The sequence below is a fragment of the Gorilla gorilla genome, chromosome 23, assembly GCF_029281585.2.
Source record: "Gorilla gorilla gorilla isolate KB3781 chromosome 23, NHGRI_mGorGor1-v2.1_pri, whole genome shotgun sequence".
Taxonomy (NCBI): domain Eukaryota; kingdom Metazoa; phylum Chordata; class Mammalia; order Primates; family Hominidae; genus Gorilla; species Gorilla gorilla.
In genome coordinates this window covers 40,169,655-40,189,792 of record NC_086018.1, presented here as the reverse complement: position 1 = coordinate 40,189,792, position 20,138 = coordinate 40,169,655, and the positions used below count along the sequence as shown (strand labels likewise).

At 49.0% G+C, this 20,138-nt stretch overlaps 1 protein-coding gene across 5 annotated transcripts in view; it reads left to right on the top strand.

Annotated features, from left to right (window-relative positions):
- The window catches only part of TCF20 (transcription factor 20), a 185,748-nt gene extending 168,628 nt beyond the window's left edge, over positions 1-17,120 (top strand). For 2 of the 5 annotated variants that reach the window (XM_055374766.2, XM_004063572.5), the window contains exons 4-6: positions 6,947-6,996; positions 8,107-8,234; positions 15,777-15,912. In XM_055374766.2, the coding sequence (XP_055230741.1) occupies positions 6,947-6,996; positions 8,107-8,190 (134 nt within the window). In that variant the 3' untranslated portion in view covers positions 8,191-8,234; positions 15,777-15,912. Of the gene's footprint in view, positions 1-6,946; positions 6,997-8,106; positions 8,235-15,776 lie in introns of all 5 variants that reach the window. The other 3 variants (XM_063704565.1, XM_004063574.4, XM_004063573.5) reach the window with 2 other exon arrangements.
- Positions 17,121-20,138: the final 3,018 nt, after the last annotated feature.

Genomic DNA, 20,138 nt, shown 5'->3' with positions numbered 1-20,138 from the left:
GGCCTCTAGTATCCTCTCTTCTACTTTTTAATACTTCCGTAAGATCAGCTTTTTTAATTTCCACATGAGCGAGAACATGCAGCTTTTAACTTTCTGTGCCTGGCTTATTTCACTTGACATAATATCCTCTAGTTACTTCTTGAGCATTAGATGTATCTAAGACCATCACCCAGGCAGCCCCCATAATGCCTGTGGTCACGTTTGAGGAAAAGTGGTGAGAGAAGGCAGCAAGTAGCATGGTGCTTGTCATGTGCATGCCCCCTCTCTGTGCTTCCCCAGGAGAGAAGCAGGGCTGTCCATGGAGGCAGCCACGCTGTCCATAGGAGGCGGGGTTTGATTTGAATTTGATGGGAAGGGGAAGAGGGCGTGGCTGACTGCATGATGGGAACAGGCATGAGGCATAACACACATAGAGCAGGGCCAACAGACTTGGATCAGGTCTCAGAATTCATCCTGCCCACCCTTCCTTCCAGCACAGCAGTTGCTTGTAGCTCCTGACTTTTGTTTAAGCATGTCTCCATTCCTTTCACATCTTTCTCCTTGCCCTTACCTCCCCCTTCCCTCTTTTCTCTCCAAGCTTCTGTAGGAGAAACAGTTAAAAAGAACAAGAGAGGTAGAGAAGATAACGCTGATGCCAGTTAGATTCTTACAAAAGTGTGTGTATTCACACGTACATGTGGACTGAAAGGCAGCTTGATGGCCAAGGCACTATTTGATCAAAGGAAAGATAGGGAATCAGAAACAGAGTGCCAGGTGTGGTGGCTCACACCTGTAATCCCAGCACTTTCGGAGGCTGAGGTGGGAGGATTGCTTGAGCCCAGGAGTTCGAGACCAGCCTGGCCAACATGGTGAAACCCTATCTCTACAAAAAATACAAAAAATTAGCCAGGCATGGTGGCCCTTGTCGGTAGTCCCAGCTACCCAGGGAGGCTGAGATGGAAGGATTACCTGAGCCCAGGAGGGGCTGCATGAGCCTCAGTTGGGCCACTGCACTCCAGCCTGGGCAACAGAGTGAGACCCTATCTCAAAACAAAAATGAAGTAGCCTTGAAATGTCAGTTCAGGGAGTTTGGGTTTTAGTCCGTCCCTTCTGTTCTCTTTTTTCCTCCAAATGTTTTCATGTTGAGTCTAAGGTGTAATTTACCCTGGGTCATGGTCTGCCATATTCTGTAGTACAGCTGTTAAATCCTTCTCTTTCAAGAGCTAACCAGTTGGGCCAGGCACGGTGGCTCACGCCTGTAATCCCATCACTTTGGGAGGCCGAAGTGGGCGGATCACAAGGTTAGGAGATTGAGACCAGCCTGGCCAACATGGTGAAACCCTGTCACTACTAAAATACGAAAAATTAGCCAGGTGTGGTGGTGCATGCCTGTAGTCCCAGCTACTTGGTGAGGCTGAGGTAGGGGAATCGCTTGAACCCGGGAGGTGGAGGTTGCAGTGAGCTGAGATCACGCCACTGCACTCCAGCCTGGCAACAGAGCGAGACTCTGTCTCAAAAGAAAAAGAAAGAGCTAACCAGTTAACTAGGTATGGTGGTTCACACCTGTAATCTCAGCTACTCGGGAGGCTGAGGCTAGAGGATCACTTGAGGCCAGGAGTTCAAGTTCAGCCTGGATAACATAGCAAGAACAGGTCTGTTCAAATAAAAATAAGTTTTTAAAAGAGCCAACCAGTTGCCTTTTCTCATTTTCATTACCCCTAGTTACATCGTAATATTGTGTTTTCTTCCCTGTAGTCTAGTGGCCAGGAAAGAGGGGGAGCAGTAATATAAAGTTTTGTTTCTAGTTGAAGAAAATGGCTTTTTTTTTGTTTTTTCAGACAGAGTCTCGCTGTGTTGCCCAGACTGGAGTGCAGTGGCGCGATCTCGGCTCACTGCAAGCTCCACCTCCCGGGTTCACGCCATTCTCCTGCCTCAGCTGCCCCAGCAGCTGGGACTACAGGCGCCCGCCGCCACGCCCGGCTGACTTTTTCTGTTTTTAGTAGAGACGGGGTTTCACCGTGTTAGCCAGGATGGTCTCGATCTCCTGACCTTGTGATCTGCCCACCTCGGTCCCCCAAAGTGCTGGGATTACAGGCGTGAGCCACCGCGCCTGGCCAAGAAAATGGGTTTTAAGTGAAAAAAAAAATTTTTTTGAGACGGGGTCTCACTGTGTTGCCCAGGCTGGACTCAAACTCTTAGGCTCAAGCGATCCTCCCAACTAGCTGGGAATACAGGCATGTGCCATTATGCCCAGCTATATATGAGGATTTTTAAGTATTAAGTTTTTTATGGTTGTTTGTTAGTTTTATATTGGGAATACTGTGAGTTTTGGCTCTCCCAGTTTGCAGCTGGGTAAGAAGTGGTCCCCCCACTGAGGCTGTGTTCAGGGACACATTAGGGTGTGCTGACAGGCCGGTGCCACATCCCACCCGAGCACACTTCAGCAAGGGCCCCCCTGGAGGCTGCCCCCGTTCTGCTCATAGCCTGCCTTCTGGTCCAGTTTCTAAGATGTCAAGCAGCAAAGCTAAGCCTAACATACTGCAGTGATGGAAACGCTCTAGCTCAGCACTCTCCAATGTGGTAACCACAAACCAGATGTGATCATTGAGTGCTAGTGGGACTGAGGAAATGAATTTTTTTTTTTTCTTAATTTAAACTTAAGTGGCCATGTATGGCTAGTGGCTGAACAGCACAGGCTTAGAGCTACCCTCCTCAATCCAAGTTCAGGCAATATGGTTGGGATTCTTTGGAAGGGGCCATAGAGCACTGGAACATCTTCTCCTCTAGTGGAAGCTTGTGCCCAGGTTGTCACCCCAGCCCACCAGCAGAGAAGCGCAGGACCTTCATTATTAGCTGAGGACTTGTGAGTAAATGGTATCTGTCATTTTCTGTTTTGGGGCCCATCTTGGTAGCCTGCCTAGTTAAGCTGGTAGCATCTCTATTTAACAGAAGTTGGTGGCCGCGTGTCCAGCAAGACAGAGGGGTCTGGGTTGGGAGGAGTGAGGATAGGGCTGTCGGCCTCTGGCTTTGCTGCCTCTGCTGCTGTGCACTTTGCTCCTTCATGTGGAGACCTGGGACCCAGAGGCAGTTTCACAAGATGACCATGTCTTGGTCATTGCAGTCTTTTTGATGACCCAAGTCACAGTGACCCAGAGGCCTGCACTGCTCTGTGGGGATGGACGCTTGTATTATTCCACACATTCTTCTTGGAAATTGCTCTCTGTATATGATGTAACTTTGTATCCAGGAAACACGTTTATTGATTGACTTTTCTTTCTAATCATAACAAAAATAAGTCCTTGGTTTGAGAATCCCTAACCTCCCTATGGAGTAAAGAGCAGTTTAACATTTTCATCTCTGCCTTGCTGTCAACCACCCAGATCTTTAAAGAGCTGTTGATGTCTCAGGGAAGACGTTTATTACTGGGATGTCTCCATAGAAACAGAATCTTTGTTTCATGATCTGTGACTCCTGCCACCTTCCCCCCCACCTGATGTTGACCCTGCATTTCTGACATCATGGTCAGCTGTTTTGTATTGCTTGTTATGTCATAGGCACAGGATTTGGCTCCAGGTGGGGGGGTTACAGTAATAAGAGAATGAGCTCTGTTTTTTTTTTTTAATTAATGTATTTAATGTAATGAGCCGCAACAATTAAGACAGAAGAGAAAAAAAGGCTGTGGTAGCTCATTAATAATTCCACTGTGCGTAAAGAACCTTGTGTGGAGGGTTTTTTTTTTCTTCTACTCTCATGAAAAAACAGCTGGGAATTCTACTTTCTGCAGCTCTCATTGCAGTAGCATTTTAAAGCTGCTATCTCTGCTGCAGACTTTGATCTTGCTAGTGCGGTCAGAGCCCTGGATGGGTCATTGGGAAATGCTGCTAGTCTGACTCCTCCCCGAGGGACAGCCGTCTGCCTCACAGAAGCCAGTCCCAGTGCCAAGAGCCCCATATTTCCCTCCTTATGGCCTAGGAGCCTGAGCCTACCCTTCAGCAAGGCAGGGTGGGGCTGGCAGGCCCCTGTGTCCCAAGCCCTGCAGTGTGCCAACATAAGGAATAACAGTAGTACTGGGGTAGAGTGTAGGTGAATTGGAGTCTGTGTCTGGTACACAACAGATCCAAAGGACGTTAAACCCTTATTTTTCCCACCTCCCTCCTTGAGCCCACCATCCTCAGCCTGGGAGCATGTGGATGCATGTGGGTATCTGAAGCTTCACAGAGCTTATGATGAGGAGCTCAGTAAATCCATTCTGCCTTTGAGCTTAAAGAGGGAAATGAAAGTGGCCTTCTCTTCTGGGGGTTGATGTTTGTGTCTGCAAGCCATCTTGTTGACTAGGCCACCTTGTAGGTCTTTTTGAGCTTGGATGATGATCTCGCAAGCTGTTTACTTTGACTTCACTATGCAGAAGTGCTGACTGCGCCCTCTGGACAGTGTAGGATGGTGCCTGGGCCTTGAAGAACACAGATTGAGAGACCTTGACTGGCTGGCCATGTAGGTGCAGTTGCCTGTTCAGAGTCCTCAGAAGAGGTTTTACTACACCTACTGCTCTTCACTCTTCCCTCCCAGCAGGGACTGGTCAGAGGAGAAGCTCCCCTGTGCCCTCCAGGTTTCTGAGCTCTCTAGCTGTGGTTCTGGCCCCTGCCAGGAGCATGAATTATGCTTCCTGATGGCCTGTGGACATGTATGAGAACAGAGGAGGGCATTGTCTGCACAGTGTTCCTGCATGGGAGGCCTTGTCAGAGATGGACACTGCCTCAGGCAGATTGCTGTAGGAGACTTCATTTCCAGATGTATCTGGCATTAGTTTCAAGTTGTCGTTAGCGTGCATTCATAGTGTCTTACTCTTTTCTGCTTCTAACTCAGAGGGAATGCATTTCCTAACATGAGGCGTGTTTTATTAATGGTCCATCACAGCTGGTCACTGTTCTGTGGCCGTGAGGGAACTGAGCCGCCTGCGCCTTTCTGATGGCACCCTTTGCTGCTTGTGTGGTCCCCATCCTCACTGGTATAAACCCCTGTGGCGTAAGCGTGGCCCAGCCCCACGTGTGCTGTACTGTTTCTATCTGGCCCAAACTAGAGACTGAGCCAGCATAGTGCTTGCTGCCAGAGCCCAGGTAAGAAGAGAGCATGTCCCCTGAGCTCCAGTTGTCTGGCTCTTGCTGTTTATAAACTCTCTGGCAGATTGGAGCAGCAGGAGTCTTGGTCACACTGTGTACTTGTGGGTTTTAAATTAACACATTTCATTTATTGCCTTGCTAGTTGCTTGCTGGGGGAGGGGCTTGGAGGTTAGTAGTAAGTTGCTGAGCTCTTGGGCCCACGGAGCCAAGAAGGCTGCCGCCCACTCTCTTAGATACTCACGGGCTCCAACGAAAGACAGGCTATGATGTTCCAGGTCTGGCCAAATATAAAAGGGTCTTTTTGATTTGTTTTAGGATACTGGGACCTGAAAAGTTTTCATGTGTATGTTCATTGCTTATCACTATTGCACTTGAAATCTGTGGGTGCACAGGCTGCTAGTCTTGATCTCAGTTTAAATTTAACAAGGATAAGTACCATGGCTGCCTCCTGCCATGGTGCCTGGGAGCTCTCTGAGAATGTGTTATCAATATTTATTAACATTCTGCCACCGCGTTTTGCACCAGTGACCTGGCTGTCAGTCTCCAGGAGCTGTGGTGTACAGAGTGAACTCATTAATTAGATTTCCTTGCCCTGATCCATGCACTACCCTTGTGTGAGAGCTCAGCTCACCTGGAGGCAGATGTGTCCTTGCTTCCATCCAGGATGCTGTCATCATGTTACAAGTTGGAATGAATCATTTTTCCTCCAAGGATTAAAAGCATCCTCATGGGATTTTACCTTCCTCTGAAGCATTTAGTGTGGATTATGTGATTTGTGTTGGAGGCTTCTGTGTCTCCATGGGTCGTGGGGCAAAGGTGACAGTGGGGCTCTTGGGCCTGGCCACCTTTCTGTCTCAGACACCTGGGCATTCTCTGTACAGAGAAGAAAAGACGCGTCTAGATTTTAAAGTGTTTTTACAAGGAGGCTTTGGCTTGAGCCTGAGAAATGGGGTTAGCCTAGAATCAAGGATTTTTAAAATAGCATTTATTGGTGATATCATGGGAATATAGAAAAGATAAAATTTAAGTCAGCTGTATCTTCTTACCCAAAGAGAATTATTGTTACATATTCATAGATTTCCTTTCAGTCTTTTTTTTTTTTTTTTTTTTTTTGTTTGTTTGAGTCGGAGTCTCGCTCTGTCACCAGGCTGGAGTGCAGTGGTGTGATCTCGGCTCACTGCAACCTCCGACTCTCTGGTTCAAGTGATTCTCCTGCCTCAGCCTCCCAAGTAGTTGTTTTTTTTTTTAAGACAGTTTTGCTTGCCTAGGCTATAGTGCAGTGATGTGATAGTAGCTCACTGCAGTCTGAACTCCTGGGCTCAAGCAGACTTCTCACCTCAGCCTCCCAGGTAGCTGGGACTATAGGCAAGTGCCATCACACCCAGACTTTCAGTATTTTTTTTTTTTTTTTAATAGTGACAGGATCTCACTGTGTTGCCCAAGCTGGTCTTGACTCTTGGATTCAAGTGATCTTTCTGCCTTGGCCTCCCAAAGTGCTGGGATTACAGGTGTGAGCCATGGTACCCAGCCCCAAGTCTTTTTTTAATGCGTAGAAACATTTTAATAAAATTAGCACATTTATACATCTGTACATCCTGGTTTTTCCAAGCAGTTTTGTTTCATGAGTGTTTTCCAAACCATTAACTCTTTTAAAATGTTAATTTTTAAGTGACCGATATCCATCATGTTAAGGTATCATAGCTTACTTGGGTTGTCTCTAATGTTTTCCTATTAGAAGTAAGTGTAGCGACCTTCTACTTTCATGTCTGACCCTGTCAATCCCAGCCAGCATGACCACACCTACGTCCAGCTGTGAAGTCTCCATCTGACTGTCCCCTTCTGTCTTCCAGATTGTTTGCTACATGAGGAGAACTTCTCGGTGAGGTGCCCTAAGCACAAGGTGAGTCAGAGGCCCCAAGAACTACCAGCAGGGATGGGATCGAGGGTGGCTCCTCCTGAAAGACCTGAAGACCAGGTGTTGGTGGGCCTCACCCACACCTGTCCCCACCTGTGCCTCCGGCTGTTAGTCCCCTCCTGGCCCTGGGAGGGTGGAGGGGCATGATGCTGAAGGGAGACCCATGGCATGGGGGCCAGCACTTGGAGTATTATGAGGATCCCAGGAGAAATGTGTTTTGGGAGGGGGGTGTTTGTCTGTTCATTAAGAGAGGTGAGAATATCTAACTCGATCAAGCCACTGATTTCCACTTGAGGTGAATAGAACCCCAGTTCACAGGTTGGCGTTTGGTAAGTCTGGTTCTAGGCCTTGAGGCCTGTGCAAAGGCATCTTCCCAGACTAGAAGTCGAGCTGACCGCAAGGCTCTGGGGAAGCTCACAGTCTCTTCCAGGTTGTGCTTCTGCAGAAGCAGCCTAATGCACAGTGGATGGGCTGCCTTGGGCTCCACTTCCCAGTTTATTTAGGAGGTGGTCTCGCGGTCGCTTCCTTTAGGAAAGGGTGGGAGGTAAGGGGTGAATGGTCTGTTTGTGGATACCACATATGTGTGTGGGGAGGGTGTATATGGAGAAGGAGCCCCAAGAAAGGATCAGAACGGAGACCACTGCCACCTGATGTTTCCTGCAGGGGCTGCACTGTGTCTCTGGCTGAGGTCACACTGACACCTGGTGGTCACTGGTCACTCGCAGTCTTAAATCTAGTAGGGCCGAAAGTCCTAGAAGGAGGTTGTCCAGAGAGGTCTGCCCTCAAAATGCTCCTGAAAGATGCTTGCTTATGCTTTTCTTTAAAAATTATTTCCGGGGAAGGGCGGGGGCTGGTCACAGGATCTTATATTCTCTTTATTTTTACTTAATTTGCATGTTATTTTTAGAACTCCCCTTTTTAAGGGTCACATTTTGCCTCAGAAAACCCTGTCTGTATGTCTCCTGTTTGTCGGTCAGGACTGACTCTGCCTTTTCTTTCCTTTTCCATGTGCCACTCCTGTCCTCCCTTTGCCTCCCTGATTTCTGCACTGTCCTCTCCCACCTGTCTGTCTCCTTTTGGTTTTGCCCGTGTCAGCCTCCCCTTCCGTGCCCTCTCCCCCCCTTGCAGAACAAGACCGCGAAAGGCAGCCTCAGCACAGAGCAGTCGGAGCGGGGGTGAGGGGGGCAGTGTGCTCGTGGGAATGGAAAGGACAGCAAGCACAGGTGAGTCGGGGCCACCGGGCTCCCTGCACCCTGCCCGGCTTCCAACAGGCCTCGTTGCCTCTGCCCTCCTGCTCGCTCCATGCTCTGCCACCAGCATTTCATCCTGTGGATGACAACGCCAGGTGGATGCAGTGTTCTTCCATTGGTTACTTAGCTCCCCAGATTATCTGTGGAAAGGAGTGGGGGCTTCTAAACTGTCCACTGCCAATGGGGTGCAGGGTGACTGTTCCTGAAGGCAGCCCTTCAGGGCACAGCTGGCCAGGGGTGGCCTTGTGAGTGGACACAGCAGGCTTTTAGGTCTCTTTCTTGGGCAGGGCATCTCTTGCCAGTAGCCCCTGCTCTTTCCCCCATCTCAGAAAGGGTTCCAGTCAAAGGTCTCTTCTTTTTAATTTACTACATTTCTGTAAAGCTTATGGTGTGTTTTCCTTTGAAAACAACAGAACTCTTGGGTTTTGTTATTAGAAATCTTTTTTTTCCAGTATTATGAAGGATTCCTTTTTGCGGAAGTACAAAGGAAAGAAAAATCCTCAAAGATTTAGTAGACTCTAGCATCTGATTTAATTTTACTCTTAAAAATCTCGAGGCTGGGCATGGTGGCTCATACCTGTAATGCCAGCACTTCGGGAGGCTGAGGCAGAAGGATCGCCTAAGCCCAGGAGTTCAAGACCAGCCTGGGCAACAGTGAGACCCTGTGTCCACATTAAAAAAAAAAAAGCCGTGCATGGTGGTACGTGCCTTTAGTCCCATCTACTCAGAAGGCTGAGCTGGGAGGATCACTTGATCAAACCTGGAGGTTGAGGCTGCAGTGAGCCATGATCGTGCTGCTACATTCCAGCCCTGGGCCACAGTGAGACCCTGTCTCAAAAAAAGAAAAAAAAATTCTTATGATTGAGTTGTGCTTGCTGTGAGTTTGTGTGGGATTATTGTGGTCACGGCCCTCTTGGCAGGCATCTGTGAAAACAGGATGATAGGACTTGGGGTCTCTAGAAGCTGCAGGCCTCTGAGCTCCATGCTGCTCCTTCACCCTCCCTGCGTCACTGAGGCATGAAGGGAAATAGGTTGTAAAGAAAAGAAAAACCAAAATGTACCTTGTGGCACTTGCTGCTACAGGATGGGGCAGGAGGACTAGTTGTCTCAGAAATATTCATTGAGGGGTCATTTCTCTCAAATGGGAGGACTTCTGTGTCGACCTCAGGAGTTTGACTCACACAGCTACGCTAGACGTGTCCCTTCCGGCACCACCATGTGCCTGACCACCTTCTGGAACGTGCTCTCCTCCTTGTTACCACTACTAATTTCCGGAGAAGGCCCCTCGGCTGCCACGCCATTTGAGAAGTCAAGTGGGGGCTGCTAAGTGCCTTCTTGATAGAGCGTTGAGTGTGGTGCCTTTCTCTTTCCTCTTCCGGGGAGTAGGGCTGGCAGTGAAGGGATCAGAGCAAAGTGGGGAGGTGGGTGGAAGCCATTCCATGTGTTCCTGGGTCAGAGGAACCAGATGAGCAAATGAAGCCTCTTGGACTTGGAGTACATTGCCACCATCAGCAAGTGGCTGCTGGTTTTCCAGAACCTGCTGGGCAGCACTGCCTGCTCCTTTTCCTGGGATTAGCCCTTAGGACAAGGCAGCCATTGCATTGCGTGGTTTTGAAAGGACTGTTTCTGTTGGCCCTCCTGCATGTCCCTACACTCCTGAGGGTGTCGCTGTGCCTTCCCATTGTCACCCCTGTGCCAGCACAGGCCAAGATGGTTAGAGTCAAGTTCTGTAGGGGACCATGATGCATATTCCTGGAATGTGTCCTAGAAGACCTGGTTAAGGAAAGAGCTTAAGTGTTTTTTGTTTTTGTCCTGGAATTGCATCTGTGTTTGAGAAAAAGAAAGTTCAGGCCCTGGGCCTGGTGGACAAATCTCCTGGGGATTTTGTTCATCTGTTCCTCTCTAGTCATTCTTGGGCCTTCCTTCCTAGCTGTCAGGGCCCTTGACTCTTTTTTTTTTTTTTTTTTTTTGGAGACGGATTCTCACTTTGTCGCCCAGGCTGGAGTACAGGGGCACGATCTCAGCTCACTGCAACCTCCATCTCTGGGGTTCAGGTGATTCTCCCACCTCAGCCCTCCCAAGTAGCTGGGACTACAGGCGTGCACCACCACGCCCAGCTAATTTTTGTATTTTTTGTAGAGATGGGGTTTCACCATGTTGCCCAGGCTGGCCTTGAACTCCTGACATCAAGTGATCTTCCCGCCTTGACCTCTCAAAGTGCTGGGATTACAGGCGTGAGCCACGACGCCCAGCCAACTCTTGAACAGAACAATGAGCTTCATCCTTCTGGGTTGAAGCACAGTGATGAAGTGGCCTCACCCATTGAAGAGAGTCGTCTCAGGTCCATTGAGGTTGAACCATTCCATTCAGCTCTTGGAGGGAGAGGATGGACTCACTGCATCCAGTCCTGTCCATCTGAAATGTTTTTTATGTGCTGTTCCCACAAGGCAGATAGCTTTTCCTGGTTTCCCAGTTCAGCAGAGTGACACTGAGGGTGGTCACCATCCTTCATTTGTGGTAGAAGCCCTGGTGACTGGGGATAGAATCACAACTCTAACTAAAGGAGGACTCATCTTGGGCCCCATGCTGGGGACAGAGAGCCACCATTATTGGGTGCCCTGACAAGGCAGGGAACAGACAGCGAATGTGCGTGTGTGCCTGCCTCCTAGTGCGCCATGTTCTGACAGAGTGATATGATAGGTGCTGTGTGACTAAGATCAGACCACTCCATGTCTCTGTACTTCGGTTTCTTCTGTAAAAACAGGAATAGCAGTGCCAACCTTTTGAGATTCCATTGGGAAATGTCTCTAAGTGCCAGCACAGCACACTGGCTCTCAGCCCGTTGATCTGCCATGCCTAGCTGTGGGTTTCTCTTGGGAGTTGGAGGGGTCAAGGCAGCAGATTGGACCCTGCAGCTGTCTCTTATAGCAAAAAATACCCAAGGCTTGGGGTTAAAAGATGCCGCCCCTGCCTCCCAGCCTGTGAGGTATCTGGTACCTGACCCTCGCCAGGAGTGCAGAGGGGAAAAGTCCTTCTGCAGGCCCGTGGTTGCCCACTGTCTCCTTGTGCCAAGGGGGTTGCCTTGCTGGCTTGTGTCATTGGTTGGCAGGACTTTTGACAGTGGAGTCCCTATACCCAGCTCTTCCTCCTGTTGCGAATTAAACAAGGAGGCCCCAGCTTGCCCTAACAGGCCCTGTGGTCCAGCACATGGGAAGCATAACCTTGATAAGGGCTGATGCTGCATCCTGGATGCTATGTACCCTGCACAGAACAGCCATGGATGGACGCTGAGCAAGGCAGGGAAGGGGGAGTGGCCCCCCTGCCCCTGGAGCTGGACATCACACAGCCCATTTGTGTATGCATGAATGTCACATTCTAGAGTTCCCCTTTCCCCAAACTGGTCCAGAGGCAGTCCAGGGTTACACCTCCAGAGGAGAGCCTGAGTCTGTCCACTTTCCTTCCCCACCAGCCCCAGCCCAGGCATTGTGGCTGCTATAGTGCCCGCCTCCCTGCCACTGCTCAGCAGCCAAGTGCAGTCTTCATTAGGCCTCCCTCCAGTCCTGTCTCTTCTCTGCGTCAGAGATTCTTGTCATCTTCCAAACAAAGCCCAGACGTCTCACCTTGCCTTCCAGAGCCCTATGGAAGTCTCAGGTGACTCTCCAGGCCCCTGGCTGCCTCCAGCTCCTCAGGGACCAGGCTTCCTTCCTCTGGGCTTCTGCACACACAGTTCCTTGTGCTGGAAACACTTTGGCTCCCCATCTTCATGTTGAAAACAGGCTCCATCTCCTGGGTCTCAGCTTAAATGCTACTTCCTCAGAGAAGCCTTTCCCTTTCTAAATCCTTGTCTCCATTGCCCCCCTCCTCGCTTGCAGCCATCCTAGCATCACCACAATTTCAGATCATTTACTTGTTTACTACCTGTCTCTCCACTAGAGTGTAAGCTCCATTAGGGCAGGGACCACGTCTGTCTTTGCACCATCAAAGCCTAGCCCAGAGCGGGGCATGTAACTATGCTAGTGCCAAGTGAGTCTGTGTTAAAGAAATGAGTGCGGCCGGGCGCGGTGGCTCACGCCTGTAATCCCAGCACTTTGGGAGGCCGAGGCGGGCAGATCACGAGGTCAGGAGATCGAGACCATCCTGGCTAACACGGTGAAACCCCGTCTCTACTAAAAAAAAAAAATACAAAAAATTAGCCGGGCGTGGTAGTGGGCGCCTGTAGTCCCAGCTACTCGGGAGGCTGAGGCAGGAGAATGGCGTGAACCCGGGAGGTGGAGCTTGCAGTGAGCCGAGATCGTGCCACTGCACTCCAGCCTGGGCGACAAAGCAAGACTCCGTCTCAAAAAAAAAAAAAAAAAGAAATGAGTGCATCCCAGGCCGGGCACAGTGGCTAACGCCTATAATCCCAGCACTTTGGGAGGCGGGCAGATCACGAGGTCAGGAGATCGAGACCATCCTGGCTAACAATACAAAAATACAAAAAATTAAAATACTAAAAATACAAAAAATTGGCCGGGCGTGGTGGTGGGCGCCTGTAGTCCCAGCTACTTGGGAGACTGAGGCGGGAGAATGGCGTGAACCCGGGACGTGGAGCTTGCAGTGAGCTGAGATTGTGCCACTGCACTCCAGCCTGGGTGACAGAGTGAGACTCCATCTCAAAAAAAAAAAAAAAAAGAAAGAAAGAAATGAGTGCATCCCAGAGAAAAAAGGGCTCTTGGACCCTGACCATCAGTGCCCTTAATCAGTGTAGATTCAGAATTAGGTTTCCCTTCATATCCTCCCTCTCTAGTCGGAATTAGTGTCTGTTTTAGAAATGAGGAAATGGGCTCTGGGCGAATCCTGGCCAGGGTGAGTGGTGTTGAGATGATGAGTTTTTGCTGCAGTTGGGAAAGGCAGGCTTGGAGTCTGATGTGGAAGGACGTGAGGATGGCGTCCCGGGTTCAGGCCACGGCTGAGGCCAAAGGGGAGCAGAAAGGACAGTGTGAGCAAGAGGGGAAGGGAGGGAACAAGTGAGGGAGCCTGGGAAGGTGTTGGCCCAAGACAAAACCCTGGATGCTGGCAGCTGAGCAGCAAGGTGATGTTCTTTAAAAGAGAATTCACAGTCTTCAGCACAGGGGCAGCAGGTCACTCCTGCTGCTCAGGCTGGCTGGCACCAGGGCTGCTCCCAGGCTCACTGTCTGGGATCCAGCCATCTCTCAGCCACGCCCCATGCCCTAGCACATGCAGCCCCTAGGGCCCAGTTGGGAAAGCCCCAGTCCCACCTCTGGCCATGTCGCTTTGGGCTACATGTGTCGCCTTCCTGAGCTTTAGCTCTCTTGAAGATGGGGGTCAGGCAGGTCCACGTTACTGTGATATAATATCTGTAAAGCTTCTAGCCCAGGGCCTGGCAACATAGTGCTTAGAGAATTTTCCTTCCTTCCTAATTTCCCTACTGAAGGAACAACTTTTTTAAAGTAACTCTTGAAAAGTTAGGGTCCCATTACATTCAGGATATCGTGTGTTTGGGCTGGTCTAGTCATCAGACCTGAGGAACACAAAGGCTGTGGAGGGCAGAGCCCCAGGCTGCAGGTGCTGAGGAACTGCCGCTGCCTCGGCCACCACGCACCCCAGGGAGGGGCCCACAAGTAGCAGCTCACAGAGCCGACTGGCCAGGCAGACCCTGGCTGCTGACATGTGCTTCATTCTTCACTGGGGAGCTGGTGTGGGGTCCTGTTCTTCTGAGTAATGAGCAAGATTGGGGTGCAGGCTCAAGACTGCTGTGTATCGGTAAAGAGGGCAAACCCTGCCCTGTTCCCTCCTTGAGCAGAGCCTGGCAGGGTACTTGTGGGCATTGGCCTTGATTCACACGGGCATCCTGCAACCCCAACAAGATGACACCCTTCTGTGTTCTTGGAGGTAGGTGCCCATTAGCTCAGCTGCTGGCCTGCATTCCCAGGGCTTGCTTTTACTTGTCTGTGGTGATGTTGTGCCATGGCCTCTGTGTGTGTTCCTGCTCATTGGTGTTTTCTGCCAAGTAGTCAGGAACCTCCTTGGGCAAGAGCATGTGCATGTACGTGCTTGGGAACAGCTCAATCTTAGCTCCCGCAGGCCCCAGCCTTCTTAGCAGTTCTGCGTGTGTGAACTTTATGGAAGCAGAAAGGGCTGGTGACACTTGGGTTCTTGGGGTTTATTTGTCAGGGAAGGGCACCAAATTGGGCTTGAGGAAGCAGGTGAGCCCCAGTGACAGTCTTAAGCACAGTGATTGGCAGATAGCAAGTGAAGGAGGGGCAAGGCTGCCACCACTTCTGGCTTCTGGTGAAATTTTACTGGACTGATTCCTAGGAAACTGCTGTTAGTCTTTTGAGACCTTTCCACATCAGATGGCCCATGAAGCATTCCACAGGGACCTTTGGTACAATCCATCTGTCCTACGTGGGCCATCAGAATCCCCTTCTGCACATGGGCTGGAAGAGGAGAGAAGCCCTCCAGCCTGGGGATGGGGGAGCTAGGGGTCTCAGGCTCCTGAGAGGTCGAAAGGATTAACACAGTCCAGCTCTGTCTGAGCCTCAGAAAACCTGCCTTCCCTGTTAGAGGCCATGGGAAGAGTGCTCTTTTTAAGCATGAAGAACTGACTGTGGGCCAGGTGTAGTGGCTCATGCCTGTAATCCCAACACTTTGGGAGGCCGAGGTGGGCAGATCAGCTGAGGCCAGGAGTTCAAGACCAGCCTAACATGGCAAAACCACATCTCTCCTAAAAATACAAAAATTAGCCGGGTGTGGTGGCATGCACCTGTGATCCCAGCTATTTGGGAGGCTGAGGCACAAGAATCACTTGAACCCAGGGGGCAGAGGCTGCAGTGAGCCAAGATCACACCACTACACTCCATTCTGGGCAATAGAGCAAGACTGTCTCAAAAAAAAAAAAAACTGTCATTAGCGAAGCATGGTGGCGTGTACCTGTAGTCCCAGCTACTTGGAAGGCTGAGGTGGGAGGATTGCTTGAGCCCAGGAGGTCAAGGCTGCAGGGAGCCAAGGCGACAGAGCGATGTCTTGTCTCAAAAACAAACAACTAGCTGTGTCGACTAGAGGCAGCTGTGAAACTGTCCTAAAAGGCTGGACTTCGAGAAGTTTCTTCCACAGATTGACCAGGTACTGTAGGTTTCAGTCACAACTGGGGTCCTGACACTGGCAAAACCCCACCAGCTGCCCCACAAGTGGGGCCTGCCCTGAGGTCAGGGAGTTCTCTGCTGTCCTGGTTCCTTTATGCACTAGGAAGGCAGACATGCCCTGAGGAGCCCTCAGAGTCCGACCCCAGCACCCCCATTAGGTCATTGCTGCCTTTAATCACATTCCAGATCCAGAGCCACACAGTGGCCCTGGCATTGGTCTCGGGTGTGTCCCATATCAGCAGCACATCTGCAGAGGAGTCTGAGTGCAGGCTCCCTGCTGAAAGCTCCCAGGGGTACCACGGAACAGCGGCTGTTGGTGGTGGTCCCTGTGGAGGCTCCTGGCCTTCACTGTCTGTCCCTTGTCTTCCAGGTGAGACTGTGGAGATGAGAAGGTGGTGGACACTCGTGATGGAATGGAAATCGTCCTACCGTGCAGCCACACCCTGCCCTGCCCCGCCCCGCCCGCGTGCCTGCCCATGCCAGCACTTCCTTAAGTTCTCACATCACACTCAAACCAGTGACACCACAGGAAAGAAAGACCCAAGACGTTGGAATGGCTGTTTCCATGGACACAATCTCCATAGTGACAATGTGGGGGGAGGGGGGAGGGGTGGGATGACGGGGAAAGGGTGGGGGGAATTAAAAGGGAGGGATAAAAAATATATATATATAAATCTATTTTTAGTCTGGAAAGACTTTGTTTAAATGAAAGGTGCGCTATCCCTTTTGATTCTGTTTTAAAATTATCTAGTTAAAGATCTCCAAATTTGTTCCGATGACAAGTGAAATTTAAATGTGAGATTGAACTGAACAAACCCTCATCTCATGAAGGACGGGGTGTGTGTGTGGCGTTGATCTTTAGCCTGTTTCACACCAGTTCAGAAAACACTAGACCCAGGATTGAAAAAGCAGACCACAGCAGAACCATCCTTTTGTCATTAATTTGTCTCAAAGTGGGAAGGTTTTGGGGGAGGGGGAAATATAGGGATGGTCCATGTTTTCAAGAGTAGGGGAATGATGTTTAAACACAAAAATAAATTTTTTTTCATTTCCAGAAACACTATTTATTTATGGTTTTTTTTTTTTAATTTTTTCTTTTTGCGGGTGAAATTGGCAGATGCCTGAGGTCATAGCTGTGTCCTGGGTCACTGTGGCTGGTGAGGACCTCAAGGACCCCATCAAGTGTACACAGCAGCAGCAAAATCAAGGGATGACCCTCCTCTGGGGCCCCCTGTCCTCAGCACATTCCAGGCAGCTGTGCCCTGACCCACAGGGACCCGTGGGGATGGGAGGAGGCCCAGGCCTGTGTTGCCAGAGCTGGTAGTGTGAGCTGTAGGCAGGGACGGGGAGGGACTGTCGCTGTGATCAGAGTGGGTTAAGCTGACCAGGAACACCCATTTAACCCCTTTTTCTTTTTGCTTTCATTTTTATAAAGGAAAAGAGGACCTGTCAGATAGGCAGCCCCATGCTACGTGATTCTTTATGTTGTGTTGTTTTGTTTTGTAAATTGTATAATTTTTAAATATCTGAGTTTTAAAAAAAGAAAAAAGTACAAAAAAATCTTGTTATGGCCTTAAGAAGGGGTTAGTGCATCTTTCAGGGGTCACTCTGCCATGGGGATAAAATAGCTGTTTCACAAACAGTTTTATTTAAAAAAACAAAAAACAAAAAAAATCAAAAAATCAAAAAAATAATAAACTTCATTTTAACCTTGTTTCCTCTTCTGTTTACTTTAAAGTGAATGCGTCTCTTCCTTCTCCCATTCTAACCCCCAAAGGGTAGCTCTGTTTCTCCAGAGGAGGCCATGATCAGAACCTGTCTGTCCCATTCCTGGCCTCTCGATGGCCACGCAGCCGGGAAGCAAACAAAATTTAGGGTTCTTCTGCCACTCCTCTGGGCAGGTGGAGTGTGGCCAGTGTATGGGGACAGTCAGATTTACTCAAGTTGATATGAAGACATATTTCCAATCAACATTAAGGGTTATAAAAAAATAATGGAATGTTAATGGACTTTTTTAGAGAATAGAAATACTGGAAGGAATATTGTGAAGCAGAAATAAGCAATTATAAATGAGTTCTGTGTTCATCAATTTGGGGCAGCAGAAATGGCAGATTAATTGTGTTTTAATGGCTACATCAAGCAGTCCATTTCTCATTTCACTCCGCCAGGATGGAGGTGTGGGTGGGTGCGCCGTGCCGGCCGTGGGACCAAGCTTAGGCAACTGAACAGGACCTGCATAGAAATGATGGCTTTTTTGAGCTAGTTGTTGTCTCATTCTGGTCTTGACTTGGCATTAATACAGTTAAAATGAACTGGATAGACTTCAGGTGTCAAGGGCTAAACCACAAAACTTGAAAAATAGTATCTTGAGGAAAATATTTTCCTGACAGCAAATGTTTGTCATTTTGTCTTTTATTCTTTTGTCCCCTTTTGATTTGCTTGAGTGGAGCCCTTGTGATTGTTCTAGGTCTTTCCTTAAATTGGCTTCAGTAATGACCTTCACTGGGGAGTGGCAGTGATACACGCATGCCTCCTGACCAGTTTCTGGCTTCTGCAGTTCGCCTCAACTGCTCAAGTGCCTTTTAGTTCCTTTAGTGTTTGTCTTAATTGATTTTTTTAAAGTAGTTTTATGTTCACAGCAGGATTAAGCTGACGGTACAGACAGTTCCCATATAACCCCTTCCCCCCGTATGCATACCTTTCACTGTATCAACATCCCAACCAGAGTTGGCACACTGTTTTCACCCAAAGTCCATAGTTTATTCTAGGGGCCACTCCCGGTGGTGTACATTTTATGACCTTTGACAAATGTATAAAGACCTGGATCTGGCAGGGCATGGTGGCTCTCGCCTATAATCCCAGCATTTTGGGAGGCTCAGGTGGGCGGATCGCTTGAGTTCGAGAACAGCCTGGGCAACATGGCGAAACCCCATCTCTACATAAAAATACAAAAATTAGCCAGGCATGATGGTGCATGCCTGTAGTCTCAGCTACTTGGGAGGCTGAGATGGGAGGATCACTTGAGCCCAGGAGGTCGAGGCTACAGTGAGTCGTGATCGCGCCACCACACTTCAGCCTGGGTGACAGCAAAATCCTGTCTCAAAAAGACGAGGACCCACCATGATCCAGAGTAGTTTCACTGCTCCAGGGATCCTCCGTGTCCCACTGTTCATTCCTCCTTAGCCCCAGTCCCTCACCGCTGAGCCTTTTACTGTCTCCAAAGTTTTGCCTTTTCCAAAGTATCATATAGTTGAGATTAGATAGTAGGTAGCCTTTTTTAGATTGGCTTCATTCACTTAGTAATGTGCATTTAAGGTTCAACCGTGTCTTTTCATGACTTGATAGCTTGTTTCTTTTTAGTGATAAATAATTCCATTGGCTGTACCACAGTTTATCCATTCACCTGCTGAAGAATATCTTGGTTGCTTTCAAGTTTTGACAATTACAGATGAAGCTGCTGTAAACATCCCTTTGCAGGTTTTTGTGTGGACATAAGGTCTCAACTCCTTTGGGTAAGTACAGGAAGCACGATTGGTGGATTGTATGGTAAGAGTATGTCTAGTTTTGTAAGAAATTGCCAAACTGTCTGGATCACCTGAGGTCAGGAGTTTGAGACCAGCCTGGCCAACATGGTGAAACCCTGTCTCTACTAAAAATACAAAAATCAGCCAGGCATGGTGGCTCACGCCTGCAGTCCCACCTACTCGGGAGGCTGAGGTGGGAGGATTGCTTGAACGCAGGAGGCAGAGGTTCCAGTGAGCTGAGATCATCGTGCCACTGCACTCCTAGCCTGGGTGACAGAGTGAGTGAGACTCTGTCTCAAAAAAAAAAAAAATTGAAAAAAGGAAAAGAAATTGCCAAACTGTCTTCCAAAGTGTCTGTACCATTTTGTACTCCCACCAGCAATGAATGAGAGTTCCTGATGCTCCACATCCTTGCCAGCATTTGGTGTTGTCAGTGTTCTGGATTTAAGCCATTCTAATAGGTGTGTATATAGCCATTTATTTTTTTAATACTTAAAAAGTTTTTAAATTGTGGTTAAAAAAATGTACCATCATAACAGTCACAGTACAGTTTAGTGGGAAATGTGTTCAGATTGTTGTGCAACCAATCTCCAGAATTTTTCATTTTATAAAACTGAAGCTTTACCCATTAAACTGCCCCCCTGCAGGCTGGCCCTGCCCCTGGAGCTTTCCATTTCTGTTTCTAGGGTACAAGCAGCCCTCGATACCCACAGGCTCCGCATCCACAAATTCAACCACACATCAAAGATAACTTGAGAAAGTATAACAACTAAAAATACAAATAAGAGCAGTGCAGTATAGCAACTATTTATGTAGCATTTACACTGTATTAGGCATTATAAATAATCTAGAGATGATTTAAAGTATACAGGAGCATTTGCATAGGTATACTATGCCATTTTACATAAGGAACCTGAGCATCCTTGGATTTTGGTATTTACCGGGGGTCCTGGCACCAATCCCCCCCAGGATACCCAGACACAACTATTCCACTGCTCATAACCCCGTCCCCTTGCAGCTGTGGAAACGCAGAGGTGCTGCTCTGAGGGCAGACAGACCCCACCACTCAGCACTCTTGAGTCGGACCCAGCAGAAACCCGTCCCATGGGAGGAGCTGGGAATTGGAGGGTCTCTCCCAGTAGCATTGCTGCGCCTGGCAGGGGGAAGGGCAAGAACAAGCAAAATGCTCCAACTTTACTACCCTTCCC